Source organism: Bombus vancouverensis, chromosome 10 (assembly GCF_051014615.1).
Source record: "Bombus vancouverensis nearcticus chromosome 10, iyBomVanc1_principal, whole genome shotgun sequence".
In the NCBI taxonomy this organism is placed as follows: Eukaryota; Metazoa; Arthropoda; class Insecta; order Hymenoptera; family Apidae; genus Bombus; species Bombus vancouverensis.
This window is the reverse complement of record NC_134920.1, coordinates 12,097,716-12,118,722: the sequence shown is the minus strand read 5'-3', so window position 1 is coordinate 12,118,722 and position 21,007 is coordinate 12,097,716. Positions and strand designations below refer to the sequence as shown.

General features: G+C 38.9%; 1 protein-coding gene across 7 annotated transcripts in view; it reads left to right on the top strand.

Moving 5' to 3' along the window:
• Pde9 (phosphodiesterase 9) overlaps window positions 1–19,329 on the top strand; it is a 136,804-nt gene extending 117,475 nt beyond the window's left edge. For all 7 annotated transcript variants that reach the window (XM_076622458.1, XM_033346392.2, XM_076622456.1 and 4 more), the window contains 5 exons: window positions 2,140–2,254; window positions 12,751–12,988; window positions 13,306–13,692; window positions 13,926–14,177; window positions 15,325–19,329. In XM_076622458.1, the coding sequence (XP_076478573.1) occupies window positions 2,140–2,254; window positions 12,751–12,988; window positions 13,306–13,692; window positions 13,926–14,177; window positions 15,325–17,127 (2,795 nt within the window). In that variant the 3' untranslated portion in view covers window positions 17,128–19,329. The remainder of the gene's footprint in view (window positions 1–2,139; window positions 2,255–12,750; window positions 12,989–13,305; window positions 13,693–13,925; window positions 14,178–15,324) is intronic.
• The last annotated feature ends 1,678 nt before the right edge of the window (window positions 19,330–21,007 follow it).

Here is a 21,007-nt window from a genome sequence, read left to right as displayed (position 1 = left end):
TATCGTTCATTGCGTGTGAAATCAACGCTCGGAAGGTCAATTGAGATAAAACAATCCGTCAAGTCGCGGATATTATTATTATATTGTTATTATGTTTAATATCATCGAAACAAATATAATTGTTTGTATTCTTCTGAATTAAAAAAAAGACACGGACAATTTTTTTATTTTCTACGCTTAAGGAATGGCAAAAATTCAGCGTGTAATTCAAAAAGTTTTGAAATATCTGAAACGAAGCTGGCAATAAAAAGAAAATAGAATGACATAACTGAAAACATAAAAAGTTAACGTTCAAAAGTGATAGGATGGAGCAAAAATTCTACCATTTCTTGTATCAGAGAGACAGAGAAAGGGATAATCTTCTTAAAATGCTATTGAAAGCGTATTTTCAAAAGATGCCGAGCTTTCTACGCTCCTACCATTTTATTTATTTTATCTTCTACGATTTTTTCCTTTTCTCTTTGTCCAATCGACCATTGTTCGGTGCTTTCAAGCCAATATAAAATTGATCAGAAATTGAAATGGAATATCACGGAATAAAAGTGAATCATTCTCTCTTTTATGTATAATTTAATCTAGCCGATCGTGCCACGCAAACATCAGCCGCGCGCAAAATTGCACATCTGGCCAAAGTTGCGAACCGGAAAATAAAGGACGGAGCCGAAGTAAACAGCGGCGAATCGAAGCGTTTCGAAGCTTTTCGTTTTCAGCTCGTCCCTTCGCCGTTTTCTTCTTCTCCGTTTCTTCGTCCTCTTTGGCGAATCGTAAAATGTCAGAAGCGTTTTCCGCAACACGTCTTTCTCTCTTCTGTAGTAAAAGAAATAAAAATAGAGAAGAGAAGAGGGAAAAGGGAAGATAGAAAACTCGTTTCGAGGTGAAAAATCGTTGCTTTCCGCCTTGTTGAGTTTCCTTCGATTGTTCGATCTTTTCGCAACAATTGCCCTCGTTATTTTTCGTAAATTTTTCTCCACGAAACGGATATCGTTGCAGGCGATCGTTTAGAAAAATTTCCGGCCATTTGCGCCCAATCGAAGAATCATTTTAACGCAACCGATTTGCCAGGGACGATGGATATACGCGCAGATAAACAGTACATCGCATCGGTCGAATACGCCTACCGCTGAATAAATATTTGCCCATGCAAGGAACCGTCGCAGCTATTCCTATCTTCAATTTCTAGCCAAACGCGTATATAGATACAAGGTTTCCCTATGACCAGGCTACCAACGAGCTTGGCCCCAAAATTTTCCCTTCTCCCTCTCTTGTTTCCCCTTTTCACGTTCTCATCCCCTCTCGTCCCCTTTTTCATTTGATTTTTGTCTCTTTCCTTCGTATTCGTTCCAATTATATGATCGAAAGATTTGTAATAAAAACGATGCCCGTCCATGCTTGTTTCTTTTTCTGGAAACGAAAGCAATACACTAGAGCCATTGAAATTTCTGTTTAACACATTTCAAATTTTGTTAGGAAAATATCCATTATACGAAGGGCTGAAAATTATAGCGGCGTAAATCAATCCGATCTAGTTTTCGTAAAGTAGCGTTCTGTATTTATTACAAAACATTCGTTATTCGTTATTTTCTCCTTATCGTGAAAACGTATCGCGACAGAGAATGAACTTATAATTAGCTATATAATATAAAAGCAAAGAGTTTAAAACACCAACTTAAATGCTAAAATAACTAAAATTAAATACTCGGTATCTTGATATACACCGCGGAATTTTCAGTCCGCGCAACAGAACTTTCTTAATTTGCTCACGATAAGATGATCCACAGGTTTCGCGTTTTCAAAAGCTTCCGAGTTCCCAATTCGCCGACACTGTGGAAGCTTTTATTCCCAGATTTCATCGACCAAGGCTATTTTCCTTTGTGCTTTCTCTTTCGTTTTCTCGCGAAACTCTGCGACTACGATGAGTTTCTTTTTCGACGAGAGCAGGTACGACGTGAATCGGGTCGAATTAACGTCTGAATTCCAATCGAAGTAATTAGTCGAGTGACTTACAATAAGTGACGGCATGCGGAGCGTAAAATCGTCCTGAAATAGCGTTCCAATCAATCAGAAACGCGGTTGGCCCCGTTGGGGCTTATGGACGTCGAACGTTTTCCGGTTCAATCTCCAGACCGCTGTCACTTTCAGGTTTCTACAAACAGCTTCCAGAGCCTCTCTACGCGGATTCCTGCCGCAGATTGCAGTATCGTCGGAAGAGCGACAGCATGAAGCGGAAGGTGCGAGAGAAGTTCCTCAATATCTGGTGAGTCAATAGAAATTGCCGTTCTCTTTACGACTTATGCCTGGTGCATCTTCTTTCTTTGCCCCTTTACGACCGACTGTCCAATCTCTTTTGCTGTCTCGAGCCGCGATTTGATTCTGGACACCAAGGGGATAGGTGAAAGAACGATAAACTGCTCGATCGATTTCTACGCCAGCCGATATTTATGACGAAGAATCGTGAACATCGAAAGAAAAAGTTACATGGCATTCTCTGTTTCGTTTTTCTTCCTTTTTTCTTTCTTTTTCTTTTTCTTTTTTTTTTTTTTTTTTTTGACATTGGGAGATTGATATCTAGGCCATCGTGCATAATCGAACTAACGTTATCTGTAGGAACTAAAAATAAGACAATTAAATGCCGCCGTTGATTATTAACCATCTGACGAATTTTAATCTTCGGAAATTCTGGATTCGAATATCGGAATTTCTATCGTATATTACGAAACTTCGAATACCATGAATATTTATTAATAATAATTAATCCTTCGTACGCAAACCAGAGTCAAGCGATATCTCTTCTCTTGAATTTCTTACAGATCATTTTTTAACTCTTCTATCGATATTTATACTATGTTACACGATATTTAAAAATCAGATATTTGATAATTGTTTCAATAAAAATAGTAATTCGAAGTGAGGTGATTGAAGAGAGGCCTTTTGTTTAGACTCAGTTTGGTTATGAAGGATTATTTATTATTTAGAGATATTTGTAGTATATTTCAGGGTTCGTTTCACACACGTATTTTTCTGCAATGAAATTTTTGTCACATACGATAAAAATTGCAAAACTCAAATTTAAAAGTTTCGAAGGTAGAAAAAGCTTCGAAAACATTGTAAAACTCGAAACCAGCGAGTCTGGAAAAATATTCCCTGCTATATTTGGCATATTTTTATAAAATTCGTGTTGTGCGTGTATCCTACGAGCATTCCAACGTGATATTAATTTAAATATTCCCGTAAAAATAATGTAAAAATACATTTTATAATCCTCGAAATCGTCCCGAAGCATCATCGAATCTTTCAAGCCTTAATTAAAATTCGCAAGTATCCATAAATAACTTAGCTGGATATATATATATGGATGGATATCCATTCTATTTTTAATTCATCGCTACGATTGACGTCACTCTGATTCATTAAAACCATCACGTTCATTGAAACTTACCATTTCGACTAAACTAATTTAACATGAACTACCATTCAAACATGGACGGAATAAACAATTTAACAGAAATACGATTGTTTCAAAGTTCAACATCGGGTAAATAAATCGTCGTTTTATAAACATTCGTCTGTTTGAAACGTGGCATACGACAGGCCAAAATCGTCTGATCGCTTCGACGTTGGTGATTAATTTTCATCTCAAGGAGACGAGTTGTGCGTGACTCTCTGGATCTGCTTGCGTAAATATCTACGATATATCTACTATCCGTCTGATCATATCGTGTCTATCCGGAGAGAATCGATCACGTGTAGATTAAATTGACAGTAGGAAATTAATCAAAAGATTAACCGTGAAGTGATCTAATTCTTTTCGCGTGCCATCGAAGAGAAGCGTGTGAATAGGTTAGCGGAGAAAGACGCTGCAAATATCGTGTTAAGTCAGGTGAAATTATAGTTAAGAGGAGTTTATACCGTACAAATGGCTTTTGACGTCTGAGTTACCTTTTTTAGGACAGAATGTTTCTCAACTCGCGAGAAACATTTTTTTTTTTATGATTGCTAGTAATAGAAATACATTTTATTCGCATATTTTGACACAAAATGCACGATACAATGAAATTTGTGGCTAAAATTTTACTGGTTTTGCCAAAAATAAGTATATTTATCATTTAATTAATTTAATAATCCATTGAAAGCTTAGAATTGTTCAAACTGTTGTATGTCGAACTTGATTGAATTTTGAAAATAATCGAATATGTTCAAATATCAATTTGAGTAAGTGTAACTTAATTAGTTAAATTTGTGCTTGAAATCAGAGAAATTAACTAGAACTAGTCATATAAAAAAATGTAAATTCGTAGAAATCAGATTCAATTGAGGATATTCGAAATTGAAAGGAACAGGTTCGAGGAATTCAAAGGAACAGATTCAAGAAATTAAGTGGAACAAATTACTCAAAATTTCGTTTCACAAAATTCCGTAAAATCTATCTTCTAAAGCAATTAAACGCCACTTCTCCGAGCAGTTAAATATCAAAATGTTCAATAGTCGGTCCAATCAGGTTCTACATATTATTTGTCAGGTTGATTCTCTATTACACTACAACAAAGTCATAAATCGAAATCGTTTGCAACAGAAAATTTGGAAGACTGCTGGAAAATATCGCATAGAAGAGCAGTTTCATGACGACAACAACGAGATTTTGATGAACCCTGTTGTTCGTCAATCGCGATCAAGTGCATTCAGGGGCATTCAGTTGAAATGGAGCATTATCACGTCACGTACGAGGCAACTATCAATAAACCTGTTCGGAAATTATTGAAATACTGGAGCAGTAATTGAATCGAAGTAGCAAACGAGGTACACTAACATTATTCGAAATAGAAAATTTAAGTAAAGTCAATATAAATTAATTAAAATAATAACACTAATGGATCGTAAAAGTTAATTGATCAAATTTGTATTCAAGAAAAAATTGACGAATCTGTGTTCGATGTAGTCTAACCAACAACGAACCTAAGTAACTATAGTTAGAGATAAAGCTCGATAAATCAATATGGTACATCTCTGATCGTCATCAAATTTAATCTACCCTTGACAAATCATGTTGCAAAACCAGCGTTTTTTTTTTTTTTAATCTTTGAAGTTGGACGATTTTACCATTTTTATTTTTGTGAGTGAAATTTAAATTTTGATCAAAATTGGTCCAAAAATAAATTTACACGATATTTCGACTATATTTTTTCAAAGTAATATTTGTTTATCCGTTTATTTTTTTACACAACACGGCAATTTGATTTTGTCGTCCTATGATCTTGTTGTATCTCTTTCGAGAACACTCTGCGACGATCGTAATCGATCTATTTAATTTCAATCAGTGGCGTTAGAAGGTGAACAACTTGGTTTACTCTGAATCCAGGTTTAAACTGTCCATTATACTTTTAGATTTACGTTTTCAGAGAAACTGAAACTGAAACGGCTGATGTGTTCCGGTGTGTAGAAGTTTCAGTGGGAATTTGTTAAGTTATATTATTTATTATTTGCCGAAGTAATTATTTATAGAAAGTAAAATATAGCATCTACTGCAAAAGTATAATTTTGTGAAATGATAAGTTTGAAGCATAGAAATCCAATAATTAAACGTTTCGTATAAAATTCCATATTTAATCGGATTTTAATTATAAACTTTAATAATCCCGTTATTTAAATGTTAATCAGTATCAGCTGTGATGCAGCAACGAGTAAACAAATCCGTCATACCGTTGAAAGGTAATTTATCACCCAAGATTTTTCAAAGGTAGTTTATATTCCGCAGTAGTATAAGTCAGCCAATAGGCAGACGCAGATATTCCGTTCATATACGCGTGTTGAGAACAAAACCCATTAAACTTCATGATATACACGAAGTGTCACGGTATATTTTTACAAGGGGGGTAGCTGATACTTATATTCTTCGCATTAAAACTTTTTTAAAGTATAACAACTATGAAATAAAAATGGAACAATTTTTTTTACCGTTGTTTCTGAAACAGATAACGAGTAACACAATTAGTCTACGATGTAGCATTATTAACGCATAAATGTGACGATAATCGACGCGAGGCTAAAAGTACTATGTCTCTCAACGTTTTTGGACGTTTCGTGAAATATATCGATCCGTTTCAGGAAAGCATTAACCAATACGCTTTTTCGAGTCGAACGTATTTGTCTGCATGTTGCTCGCTACTATTTTTCGAGGACACTCCGTTCGTGACGAATATAGATTGCAACGAGAAAGTCATATAAAATAGTCACGACCGTGGGATAAATAAAAGTCGAGTTTCATTTGACACGCGTAAAATGTATGGACGCGGATATTCAGCTATGAACCGTTGCACCGGCAAGATCTTTCCAGCGGATTTACCACTATTCGAATTGTAGAAAAATTGCCCGAAAATGGTGATTCATTTGCATTTGACCTGAAAATTTATTCGTTTCTCACCCGAGGATCTCTATATGAATGATTCATTGAGAAACAAATTCTAATTGTGTTAACATTATCCCTCGTGTTAAAAAAAAAGCGAACGGATAAAAGAAACTGTCTCATAAATTTGTTCATACACTGTTAACAGTAGGAACGGTTATACCGAAGAAGATTATAAATCACTGGCGTTTCTATTTGAACGCGCGGCACACGCGAAGCAAGTTCGTAGCACGAAGTTCCATAATAAATCAAGTCGTCGCCCCGTCGCGTTAATGCTCCTCGTCGATCGTTGATAGTACGAGACTTTTATTTAAGAAGTCCGCGCGGAACGAAAAACTAAAGGGGCGGATGGGGTTGGCGCGGAATTATTTATTCATTTACCCACCGGACTTTATCGTGCTGATCGTTGCAGGATGTCATTCGCAGAAAGAGAGAGCGAGAGGGAGAGAGAGAGGGGGGGGAGGAGGAAAAGAAAGGAAGAGAGAGGGAGAAGGCACTTGAAGCATTGTGCGCGTAGAATTTTCAATGGCTCACGAAGGAAAGAAGGTGAAGGAGGAAGTCCTCGTGAATTCCGCATCCTCTGAATCACTGTGAAGTGGGATAAGAAGGAGAGAGAGAGAGAGAGAGAGAAATAGTGCAACGTCTACGTCTCGTGATTACGTAATGAGCGTTACGAGACGATTTATGTTTTTGATTAAGTTGCACCGAATGATACGGCGTTTAAATGATAGAGGAGGAGGAACCTTTCGAATTCTCGTTTTGCTTTTCTCAACATTGATCTTTATTCTTCACCTTTTTGACACTCGTTATTTCAAGTTTTGCTATTTCCGAGCTGAAGTTTCCGATGAATTTAGCTTATTAATCTTGTAATTACCTTCCGAGTCATGATCATTCTGCGTGTTTACGCGTTGTTATTCCTTGCGCTTTTTATTTTGCATATACATAGCTTTATGAAATTTTAAGAATTCATGAAGGATACAAAAAAGGATAGTGAAACATCGAAGAAGGAAACGCTATACTGTTGATTTCACGTCCGTTGAATCATTGAACGAAACAAGGGAGAAGTAAGCGTAGAATATTCTGTGCACACTTTTACGTCATAGTATAACGAGCGTCATTGCATGATTTATCGTTCGTCCTCTTCCTTTCAATCACAAGTGATTTTACCATCATAGGTGAACAATTATCAAAACTTGATTAATGGATCAGGAGAAATCAAACTTGACATGTGACGTGAGAATTTATAGACAAAGTTTTTCCATTCAATTATATTGTTATCGTTTATTTCGATAGAATGAAAAGGAATATTCTTATTGAAGTAGACGGAAATAATTGAACAATATTTTCTAGTTCGTTTAAATGAAAAAAGTAAATTGAATTGGAACAAATAGAAATTGGTATATACTTCGCTGAAAATTAGTTGGAAAATTCAACTTCATCGCGTGTACGGTGTGTTTCAAGAACAATTGTGAAAATCCAAAAATATTAGTCTCTTTGGGAACATATACCGAAACCTCTTCAGGTTGATACTGAAACTCGCTCGACCGTTTGAAGTGTTCAAAAATCTGGCCACGTTAACAAGAGCATGGCTTTGATGCAGCCAGTATGGTTTAGCTTTAGGTCTCACAAAGCAAACAGTGTTCGTATCGAATTGCGAATGAACAGAGAGAAAATATTAAAAACCGATTATCTTCAAATTTTCTGATTTTCTTCTCTTTTTACTTTTTAATAAATTTTATTGGAATTTAAATATGTTCGCGCAATTTCATCCGCGAGCTTTTTCCAAATAAAAGCTTGTTACAAAGGAGACTGTTCAATTACATCCGTTTCTTCCAGAGAAACGATCTCGGTTTCAAGCACAAACAGTTTTCGAACAAACATTTATACATAAATGTATACTCAGGAGTCCATTAGCTCGGGTCAATAGCTCGTGTTTTCCAAAAACAGACTGAAATTGAAGCTTTGTTTTTCTCTATTTAACGCGAGAATGTCCTTTCATGAAATTAATTTGCTGGGACATGAATTTAACAATGAATTTAATCGACATTGCGGTATTTTAAAAAAACGAAAGGTAAACTCAAACTATCCGGAAAATCAAATACTTCATTTATAAAGTCGTAATTACTTCCATGTCAGTATTAATTAAAACCTTGACGATATGTATAAAATTGTTTTCTATTGAGCTAACGAAGCGAGCCGTCCAGCTGAAACATCGAGTTTCAACGCGATTGAAACGCGTTTCAGCACCGAACGTAATTCGCTACTGGAGTTAGAGGAATTTTGGTGGCTCGTGTTGGAATTTAGAATTGGGTATCGCGTATTCGAAATTTAACGATAGTCTTTTCTTACCTTCCTTTTCTTCTTTTGAAGAAAAAGGATGTGTGGTAACCGGTGATATCGGAATTTAATTCAACAGATTTATTACTCTAGCGTAATTGAGAGCTACCATGAAAGTTTCAAGTTGAGGAGAATGTGGAAGTGTTATAGGAAATTGATCAGACTTCGGTGTAATTAATATTATATCGACCTGTTATAAATGAATATTACATCGGAACGTTATAGGAAAACAGCGATTGCGTTAGCTTTCTAACGATACAATGAAACACATAACTTATCAAGATATATGACCAGTGAATATTTTATAAAGTATCTCGCGTTTGTAATCCTCTTGAGAAATTTAATTAAAATTTTTAATGAATATGGTATAATCAACGATGGATGGTATAAAAAAAATGTAAGAATTTTTCTAATATAAAATATTAGAAAAAGAATCGTTTCTAAGTAAAATACGCTACTTTCCGTTCTAAGGATCACATTCCATTACGCGTTCTCATCAAAGCAGTAATAGCACTGACTAATCTTTACTGTTTACACGATCGATAAATTTCTGTAAGTAGCCGATAGATTGCCGCGAGTACATATTAAATTGCATTCAATTTGTACAGCGTGTAATAAAGTACGAACGGGTGAACGTAGACAGCAAAGCTTACCAATTTGCGTGGTCTGCATGTCTCAAATGCCAGTTACGTTTGCGAGTAGTTCTAATAACTAAGAAACTTCGATATTCCTGCCAGACGTTTAAATGTCAAGTTATAAATATAAAAGGCTGCCGTTTCCGAGCATAATGCCGAAGTCGATATGCAACCGCAGCTAGTGAACTCATAACAATTATGTTATTAGTCAGGGAGGAAAGTCATTCGAATGGAATTAGTATCGATAACGAAGTTTCTTTGAATCGAAAGCGTGATAAAAGCGAAGTATCGTGTGATTCGAGCAAACAACGCTCGTGGAGATTATTGGAAGCAAAAGGGCTCGACGGCGGAAGAAATTAATTGCCCACTAAATTGACCGTATCGATAAACAATTAAATCCTTTACTGTCACTCTTTACTTACATTTCAATTTTTAGCTCTTAACGCGCCTTTCATTTTGTTATATACAATATCGTAACTTTGTTTCTCGCACTTCTGTTTTTGACATGAAAGCGTTTTAATATGGATTCTCCATATTGTGATTTTCTTATATGATAGTATCGGGACACGTTTCATTAAAATGCATTGTTCTGCGTCCCGTTCTTTATGCATTCATCCTGCGAAGATCTCGCGATGCAGCGCAACACGTTCGACATCGTTTCGTGAGCGATTAAGCGCACAACCCGTGGGATCTTCGTCAAGATTACGCCGAATTACGTGGGTAAATTGAATTTCGAGACGGATCGTACAACTCTGCCTGTTGGGAATTCATGTTCGACGCTTGAAACAACCGAGACACCGCCCGGACTCCAGTGCTGTTTTATTCCTGATTTTCGAAACGAGAGATCTATCTGTCTGTAAACGTTTTCAAATCGATTTTACTCGGATGATTTACCTTCAAAGTATAAACGCGCTTGTAATTCATGTGCGAGAAAACGGTGGAATAAAGTTCGACAATAATCACGCGCTTCTATTACCATTTCGCATAACCAGTCATTCGTTCCTCGTGCTTTGTTTCGTGATGTTTTATTCTCCTGTTTTTTTCCTCGTGGCAATTCGATTTCTTTTGTGAAATGCACCGAGACTCGAAAAAAAACCGATCCAGGATTTTTCGCAGAGGAGGAACTCGGCATGCGAAGCACAAAGTTTTGATTATCGTTTTGCAAAAGCTCTGTTTTTCACGGAAAAAAACACTGCACATAAAAAACGAACGTCAATCGATTCCCGCACGGAAACAAGGCAAATAAACCGCAGCAAACATGCCGGATGTACGAAACGTCGAACGAGACGTAACAAATGCTGCGCAAATCGCCGTTCGCGGAAACCGCATGAAAATATCGCGAACCGTTCCGACAACTAAGATTATTAATTGATTGCAAACATTGAAAATGTTTTTCGTCGACTTATTCGGTTTGAACGGATGGATGGATGGCCCGTGACAGTAGCAAGCTCCGTAGTGTTACCGCAAAATGCCATTAAGCTACCGTTATCTCTCTAATGACCTACTATTGCTGGGTTATAATAGGGAGCGTCACAAAGCGAACATTATCCCGTACCACGATTTGATGCGCGAGCTAAATGCGGATTGCCAATTAGCGGTCTTCGCTACACGTGCTTCTGCTTAATCTCCTTGATCGTGCCTCGATCTCGACACATCAACTCCTACGTAACGTCGAGTAATTGTATTTGACCTGATTGGAATTCGTGAAATCTTAAGTAGAACATTTCCAGTTAATGAAATTTATTGGATTCGCTGTTCATTCACTTGTTCGTTCGCGGCGGTTGGATTTCGAACAAAAGTCTTTGTCTTGGGAAAGGAAATATGGTAAATTAAAATAACGAATGTCGGGTAATAATTTTATTTTTCATTCTTTGAAGCATTCTAATTGTCATAGTAGTCGTGAGATTTAATAATTTAATAACAAATTGAACGCTAATTATTTCTGAGAATCTACTTTCCTCCCTGGCAATTTTCTTCGCGCGATATTACGTTGCTAACAAAAGTAACGCTAAAGTCTCGTGACAGCTAATCAGCGGAACGTCGACATAATGCAGTGTCATGATCGCTTGTTTAGCATCATGTGGTTTCCCTGACGACGAGAACAAGCGAGAAATGCCCAAAGGGCTTACGCTTCGCTTGGACAGCGCTGGTAGAAGTATCAGTCCGTCCCATAAATTCATACTGCTCGTTATACCGATATTTGAACGAATGTTTGAAACGTATGTACATTTCAATGGTATAAAAGAACGTAATCATCTTGTGGTTTCACAATTCTCTCCAATCTTTCTCTCAATGTTTGTAAGATTCCATTGAAATAGTTTTCTCGTCGTTAACGTTATTAAATCATTTATATTATATTGATAACCTGTAACCGTGTACGAAAGAGCTAATATATTTTCATTCAATTAATAATCGTTTCGATATAGAATTAAAGTTTCGCAGAACATAACAATAGTTTTCGCTCTTCGTATATCGAATCTTTTATCATTTATATATATATGTTATTCAAACGAATATTTTGCCAGCAAATACAGTACTATCAATATTTGTCGAACGACACAATCACTCTTCTATCATTTACACGATCGGTCGACCATTTTTTAGAAGGAAAAAATACCATTGCGAGTACAATAAATGTTTACTTGATATTTGAAGGTACGGACACGTGGTGTATAGTATGTTTATCGTGATTAGCCGCGTGTGCTGTTTGGCACGTTACACTGGCAAATCGATACATCCCTAATGCAATTCCAATCCGTCGTAGGTCGGGCTTCATGTTGATTTAGTTCAATAAGCGGGTAACACATTATTGCGCAAAATACTGCATACCAGGCAACGGTGGTACTTCGACGAAATTACATACTAATCCGATTAATTTTATCCGGATGATGAGGCGGAGGGGATGATGTTCGCGATCTTAAAGAGACTCGATACTTTGAAAGGAAACTGGAGCCTCCGTTTTTTCCTCGAAGCAGAACCGTGCTCTGGAATTTTGCATCTCGATTTGTGGCTCTTCTCTGATGTAGAAGCATGTAATTATATGGAAATTGCTATTGCAAGCAAAGACACGGGATACGAAAGAAAAGAAACGTACAAAATGCACCCCTTTCGAATATAAAAGTAACTGTTCTTCTCGTGATTCTAAGATAGCTGGCTTGATTCTGGCGTCTAATTCTGTGACGTCTTATTCCAGTTATCTTATCATCGTATCGTGAATTTGTAAATTTCCTAAAAACGCACATGGACGTTCACGGTCTAATCATAAAAATTCCAAATCTGAGGGCACTAGCAATTCGGTTAAACGATAGAAATTAATCCATTGTCTATTTGTCTAAATAGAATTTCGATGCTACGAAGTTAATGTCTGTGATTGTGTTACAGCGACGTTTCAGTATCGTCGAACGTTCGGGAGTGGCTGCACTCACCAGCATTCGATGCACGGCAATGGGAAGACGAAGAGCTTCTATTGATGCTGCAGACGATGTTCGTCGAGCTGGACCTACCTCAAAAGTTTAACATTCCTTTACCAATCCTGAGGAACTTCCTCTACGAAGTTTATAACAACTATAACGAAGTGCCGTTTCATAACTTTAGGCATTGCTTCTGCGTGGCGCAAATGGCAAGTGCACGATCTACACGCCTGCCGCGTTAAAACACAACGCGTGGGTTTTTCCATCTATGTAATTTCTACGCGTTTCGTTTTTACGAATGGCTTACGCGCAATCTTCTCACAGAGCGAATATACGTAAACATAATAAATATAGGAAATACTCGAATGGCGTAGATGTTAGTAAAATTTAGAGCAATTAACTCATAACGTATACTTAAATATGCTCTTAAATATGCAAAGAAACGCGATTAAAATGATACGATGAAAATAAAATAAGTATATACATATAATCGTATTTCGTTTTAACCAATGTTCTGTTTACGCAGATGTACGCAATAGCCTGGACAGTGGATCTTCCGTCACGAATCGGCGATCTGGAGGTTTTTATATTAATTGTCTCCTGCATCTGCCACGATCTAGATCATCCAGGATACAACAACATTTATCAAATAAATGCCCGTACCGAGTTGGCTCTGCGTTACAACGATATCTCACCTCTGGAGAACCATCATTGCTCCGTAGCTTTTCGTGTTTTAGAAGCACCGGAATGTAACATATTAGCGTCGCTGGACAATGCGACATATCGAGTCGTACGCGAAGGGATCATCAGGTGTATTCTTGCAACGGACATGGCCAGGCACAACGAGATCCTCGGTCAATTCACGGACATCATCCCGGAATTCGATTACTCCAGCAAGGCTCATATTAATTTGGTAAGTTTTTACGTTTCAATTTGTCATATCATTTCATAATTATTTTGTCTACGTACGATTACGATATAAACGCACGAAGTGAAACAATAGTTCGTGTCAAATACAAAAATCTACGATAAATTCATCATTCGGTAATTCAATAATTAAAGTCCGCTGTAGCGACTACTTTCAGAAAATTAAATTTAAAGATTCGGATTAAGGCAAAGTTAAATATCTGTGATTTGCTGTTCTAGTTATCGATGATCCTCATCAAGGTGGCGGATATTAGCAACGAGGCCCGGCCGATGGAAGTCGCGGAACCGTGGCTGGATAGGTTGCTGCAAGAATTCTTCAAGCAGAGCGACGCGGAGAAGCTCGAAGGACTTCCAGTGACGCCATTTATGGATCGCGATAAAGTAACGAAACCCTCGTCCCAAGTCAGCTTCATCGGTCTCGTTCTACTTCCTCTTTTCGAGGCCCTTGGGGAACTGCTTCCACAGCTGCAGGTACTTTTATTACCACCCTTATTGTCCAAGGTGCTGTTAGTATTTTGATAAGGGTAGATGAAGATCGATACTTGGAAAAAATATAACACTTTTACAAGTTTGACATAAAACTTCAAGCTTGTCCTTTGCTTTAATATCAAGTCCATTTGCATATCAGATCCAAACAGTATATCAGAACACTCTTCTACCAAATTATCTATAAATATTATCACAATATGCACAGCTCGATGAAATGTTATTCGCAAAAATGATTAAATAATACTATGTGCCACCAATATCGAGTAATTAATATAGTTTTTTTTATTATTAATTTCTTTTTGATAATACTATGTATAAGAAAATAGCTGGCTAAATTATGTAACGAGAGAAGACGACTAACAAAGAATCGAGCGAATATTTAGTAGATTTAAAACAAGACTTAAAAATGTAGCTACGACGTTTTTGTTACAAACAAATTTCCATACAGCAGAATTGTTCAGATCATCGCGTGTATTCTCCAAATCGCTTTTCAGTTATCGTCGATTCTCAAACGTCAATAGGCTTTCGATCATCGATCACGTATCAGCTTTATCGCTCAGGTCACTCATCGTAGTGTATGCACACGGCTTTATAGCCTCTCCATGTTATAGAGTATAATCCACTCGCTTGATAGTTAATTCAAAGGTAATGCAACCACGCTGTGACGATAATGATACGTCTTTGTGTGTGATCTGTCTCCAAAGGTTGATATTCTGTTTATGTTAGAGCTGAAACAGTTGTGTAGGCGTGTATGTGTGAAATGAAAATAAGAATACGTGATCTACGGTATGATGATTGCCTTTGAATTAGCGAGAGGATCATCCTGTATTAAACTGAATGCAAATCTTGCGTGTACAAGAGAATGTAAAGTTTCAAACGTTTGAAACGATTATTTGATTTTTTGATTTATAAAGGAAGCGTCAATTAGGTTTCTCTTGCTGCCTAAACACGATTTGCATCGTGTACCAGGATGATCGATTATTTCGCAACCGTGACGCGTAGAATGAATATTCCCTAGAGAGTTAATAAACCGGTTCTAAATCGTAATTTTATCGAACTAAGAAATCTTCAAAATCTTAATATTTAAATAGCAAACACACTAATAAACACAGAAAAATTTCTCTTCCAGAACCTAATAGTTCAGCCAGTGCGGGAAGCTTTAGAATATTATCGCAGATTGAACGAAGCAGCGAAGGACGAGCGGCATCACCGGAAGAGCATAGCAGACCTGGGCGAGGCAAATCTGATAACCGTAACGTCCGGGACCACCGGGTCAGCTAGCGTGGTGAAATCTACCTCGTCGCACAGTATGCGCTCGAAACGTTCCATAGGCACAGTTCACTCGCGATCACGATCCACCGACGACGAGATGACGGAGAACTTGACGGCGGAAGAAGCGGAGAACCTCGAGAGTTCGGATCCTGAGACAGCGACCGAGGTGGAGGTGAGCGAGAAAACGTTGAAGTTCAAAATCTCGACCGAGGGGACGTTGACTGGGCCGGCAACAGGTAGGAAAAGCTACCCGGGTAGTCGAAAGGGTAGTCGAGAAAAATCGTCACTGGATTATCATAGTCACGACCTAGCCAGGGCTGTTAGGGATCACGAGCGCGAAAGAAGACGCAGTAAAGGAGAGAATCTTGGCAGCGACCTGAGCTCGCCCGTCAGTGCGTGGTCCGCGGAAGGAACCAGAATCCTCGAGGAGCTGGAGAAAGACGAACCCGTTTTCCTAGATGCGAAATGGAACGAACGAAAAATGGTGGAGGGCAACGGTAACGTGGTAGTCGAAACCCAGCAGAGGAACAACCTGAAGAAAACGAGTAGCTTAGTGGAGAACGATCAGGAGATGAAGTCTAGTCGCAAAGAGGTACAGAGGGAGACGGTTGGGCTCCGGTGTTGTTGCGAGGATAAAACAGGACCCAACAATCACAAGTCCATCTTTTCCAGATTAAGAAACTTCACGGATCGGCTGAGTATCAGCTTCGACTCGAAGGACCCTACTGCGCCGAAGCCTATGAAACACGTAACCAAGACGCTGAACAAAAGCAACTTGATGACCACGGCGACCACTTCTTCCAGGCGCAATAACTCTCTAGCAGTTTGCAAGCGTTGCAACCTTACTAAAGTCTCGGTGAAAGAGAACAAAGCTATAGCGACGGTGGTGGAATTGTCTTCGGTGGATAAGCGTGCTATGACATTGCCAAAGGTGAGGAAATCGACGGAGTACAAGAACAGAGGCAGTGTCTGGAAGGTGTCGTTCGTCAAGGAGAAAAGATCGTCCGCTTCGTTGGAAGCTTTACCGAGCGCGATGTCGGAGAGATCTTTGGCGAAACACCGGCGAAATTCTTCGAATCCCGAGAGCAAGTCGCACAGTCTGAAAGAAGCGAAGGATCAAAAGACTCTGGATATCAAGTTCAGAGAAATTGACGTGCGTACGAAGAAGCAGCAGCAACAACCGGAGATCGTTGTCAAGCCTGAGCACGGGTCCAGAGAGGCTGTACAAGAAGATATAGGCAAAATAGAAATTAGAAGAAGCTCGGCGAGCATGGAGGATATCTCGAAGATGGCGAAGCAGACCGAAAGCGTGATGCTCGGTTCGTTGGAGCCAAAGAAGACGGAGGAACGTCCACACACGGGTAGTTTGGACTCAATGTTGTGCAAGGACTCGGCCAAATGCCGGAAAAAGCCAACGTACTCTTCGCCAACTGCAACGTCCAAGAAATCGCCTGGTCTGTTGTCGCGATTCAAGTCCGGTATGAGTATCGACAGCACCAGGAGCAACAGCAACAGCGATTCCTTGCACGATCAAAGCTCGCAATCTCCGAGCGGCTGGATTTCCTCTCTGACGGCAAGCTTTCGACCAAAGAGGCAGGTATCGGAAGTTCCGTTGTCGTCGCATCCTCCGCGTTCATCGAGTCGCGAGGAGATCAAGTGATACGGCCTGGTGGTCGAGGACTCTTCTGAGAAACAGTTGTCGGGCCTGCACAAGTGGCTGGCTGAGAATATCTTCTGTTGCAGCAGTTAAGAACGTGTGCTCGCGTTTCGTGTAGTGTCGATCCACGAACCGAGGGTTGACCGCTACTTTCTCGCGCGTTAAAACTAGAGAAGTCGATGATTATCAAAAGTTGGGAGGAGACGTTGGAGCCAAAGATCGTTGACGAAGGCTGAAATTAAAAGAAGAAGATCGAGAGATACCGTGACGTTAAGTGCACGGAAGCGAAGGAAATCGAGTTGACGATCAGAGCGTTCGTGTTCCGTCGACATTGTCTCGACTCGATTTTCATTAGATTGTATCGCCGGCCATTGTTGGATCACATCTGTCTGTTAAATCGAAAACGATTATTTACCTCGACCTCGTGCGCTAGACGTTATTCGTAAGGAAATTTCCGATGAGGCTTTTCTCGATCGACCGAGTCGCCCCGCGTTATGTAACAATCTATCGACGACCGATCGATCGGTCAGGAAATATAGTATCGTGACAATCCTCTATCCAATAGGATCCGCATTCCGCCAATTGAACACGTCTTGACTACTCTGAGTCTGGATAGACTGGGTCGCGGAATGTTGCGTTTCTCGCGTGAAGCTCGAAGGGATTTTAACTTTAAGAATTTTTGAGCCACGTGTGTTCGGTATCGGGCGACCACGGACACGATCGTACACCATCACCTGGGCGATTTCCGGGACAAGCCTTCTCTTCGACGAGGAGGCAAAGAAAAACATTAGCGAAAAAAATCTGATTGTTCTGCCGCATCGCAGATGATTTGGCAAATTATTAGAATGTAACAGTCGAAAGAGAGTAGGGGCAGACTTTCAAGTCAGTTGTACGAAATTCAAATCACCATTTAAAGAAAGAAAAAAAAAAGGAAAAAATAAGAAAAAATATGTCTTAGAGTACGTGCGTGTAGTATGTCGATTAGCTGTTCCCAAATGTAACCAGAAAATGTGTGAGTGTAATTAACGTTCGTATCGAAGCCAAACTGTCGAACAGCTGGCGAATACCAAATATATGTATATTGCTCCTAATTATCGATCTCCGTTCCGAGAGCAGAGTGAATGGAAGAGGAGAGTGTGTTAGAATGAAAGGGAGGGAGAGAAAGGTAGAAGGAAAAATTACGTACGATAAAATTTAAATGTCGAGATCAGGTGGTGAGAACGAATTGAAATTAGAGGAAATTAATGGTATAGGAGAAGAAGAAATTAGATCAAAAAAGGGAATCCAAGTTAAGAAAGTAGGAGAGAAAATATATATGGATGAACGGCCTGAAAGATAGAAGAAACTGAGAAGGCGCGGTATATAAACTATTTTATTTATTGTCCAATTAAAAGGATAGCCTAATGAGTAATCATTAATGTTGTTCGTTATTATACATATATACATATATATATATATACATAAAAAATATATATATAAATATATGCAACTCCCATCGAAACGCATAACGTATATAAATATTATAAATACATAAGAAGAAAAAAATGATCGTACGAAGAAGCAGGTCCATTGTAACACACAAGTTCAGCGTGTAGGTAGATAGAGAATGCAGCAGATCTAGACAGGCACGTCGTGTCGAATTACAATTCGAAAAAATTCATGCCTCGTTTGAGACAAGAGGAAGAAAAAAAAAAAGAACTAAATAAATTGGAGAAGAAAATGGTAAACCTGCCCAGCGACGAAAAACGAGAAGACACGAAAAAGCAGAGAGAAAAGAACGGAAAGAAATTTTCGTGTGTCGTAAACGTCGCGGAAAAAAGAGACGAAACCGATCGTTCGAATTATATCTCGAGGCAAATACTCGCACGATTTGGAAAATGATTTTGTTGATCTGTCAGAAATTTAGATGAATGTTAAATAAACGCTGTTTCCTCGTTGAGAAGGTGTCTTCCTCTGATTTAAAAACTACGAACAGTTATTCCAGTCGAGAATTACATAAAACGAAAAAAAGTCGTTAGAAAGTCGCCAGTATCCTCTGATCTAACGATTCTTGTACTTCGTCTACTCGTAGTCGATAAACACCCTATCCCTGAGAATGGTATTCGCTTATCTACTCGCTAAATTTTTAATGGATCGACAAAAAATGTATCCTCCGTTTATTTGAATATTTTAAGAACGCGTTTAGAACGAGAAGAAAGCGGGTAACGAAAAATATGATTATAAAATGGATACAGCCTAACGTAGAAGAACACCCTTGTGATGCACGCGTTTTCAGCCTCGACACAGCATCAATTCTCTGCGCAACGGTGTCTCGCTTTTTCATTTTTAGATGTTTATATTTTTATACTCCACCAGCAATGTGTCTCTACGGCGATGAAAAACCGCATGTATTGTTGAAGTCTAGTCTTACGTTATCGTCCTCACGACCCCCCCAAAAAAAAGATTGAATTTTTTTGGGGCATTCTTCGTTTTTCTACGGCGATCGTAGAACAGGAAGAAAAAAAACCCTGTATCCACGCGATCGGCTCTCTGCATTCTGCGTAATGCTTGTTCGATTTTGTCTCCCCTCTCGAGAGAAGCCGCGGGAAGAGATTCGTTCGCTGTATTTTCGAAATACCTGCTCCTTTCTGGGTTAATTTAAAAAATTCAATCAACAGGAAGACATCGATTTGCTTTTTAAGTAAGAAACTTTGATCTCGAACTTACCGTTTAATTAGACATTTTCTTTTTTTTTTTTTAATCAATCGTAGACGTTTGTTAGTCGATAAATCTCTTCCTACGGCGGCCAGGACTTGCGCGAGCATCCTCAGTCTAGCTCTTCCTTGATCGACCGTAAACATTGGTCGCGTGAATCCTTCCATTTCGTCGTCGAATCTCGTGGAATACTCGACCCACGTAGACGAACAGAGAGACAGGATCGGCGAATGTGAAGGTGTGTTCGAGCAAGTGAGCCATGTCGAAACACACAACGTTGTAAACACGCTATAATGTAACTTATTAAACTTCCAGTGGTACGAGGCAAAAAAAGTATTTGATCTTAACACCCTCACGAGTAAACCAGAAAATACATGTTTCCATCGAAGAATCGAAATTCCTCGGTTCTATCGCACCAACGACTGATTATAAAAATCAAATGCTTTTTTCGTTCTATCACTCGCTGTCTGTGCCTGATCTTTGTCAATATTTATTTGTCTCTTCCTAGACGTTAAATCGATTACACATGTACTAGAGGTTACAGTATAATGGAGCAATCGGGCAAGTCCGTTTTCCTAGAAACTCTCGGACCATCCCGTGTCGACAATCGAATACTCCTCATTGAATCGTCGGTGTTGTACTAATTTTCAAATTTTGAATCGCGGGCGCGGTCAGCCGAACTACTATAAATAATATCGCGTTGATCGAGCTCGATACTAAAAGCAAAACGAGGCTTCGAGGAAGAAATGACTGAGAACAGGAGGAGGAACGAAATTCGGTGGTCCAATCGTTTAATTCGCGACGAGGTAGCCCTCGTGTCCCAATTATTCTCGTCAATTACCGCGGCGTAATCGATCGTGCGTTTTCTCTTGCCGAAAAAAAAAAGAAAAAAAAAGGAAAAAAAGAAAAAAGATGAGAGCGATGGTCAGAAGAGATTGGAATGGTGTCACGATCGGAAATCGTGAACAAAAATAGGGCACAGAGTGTGATTTTCTGAAATACACGCTCGAGGAGATCCGCTTTAAAACGAATTCTATCGTCCGCAACCTTTGTGATCTTCGTTTCGTCGCCCACTCAATTACCTTCGCCGCGGATGCGGTGCTAATTAACAAACAAAGGAGCGATCGTCGCGTTAAACGGACGTCGACAAGCGCATTGTGACGACCACGACATTGTGAATCGAGACGCG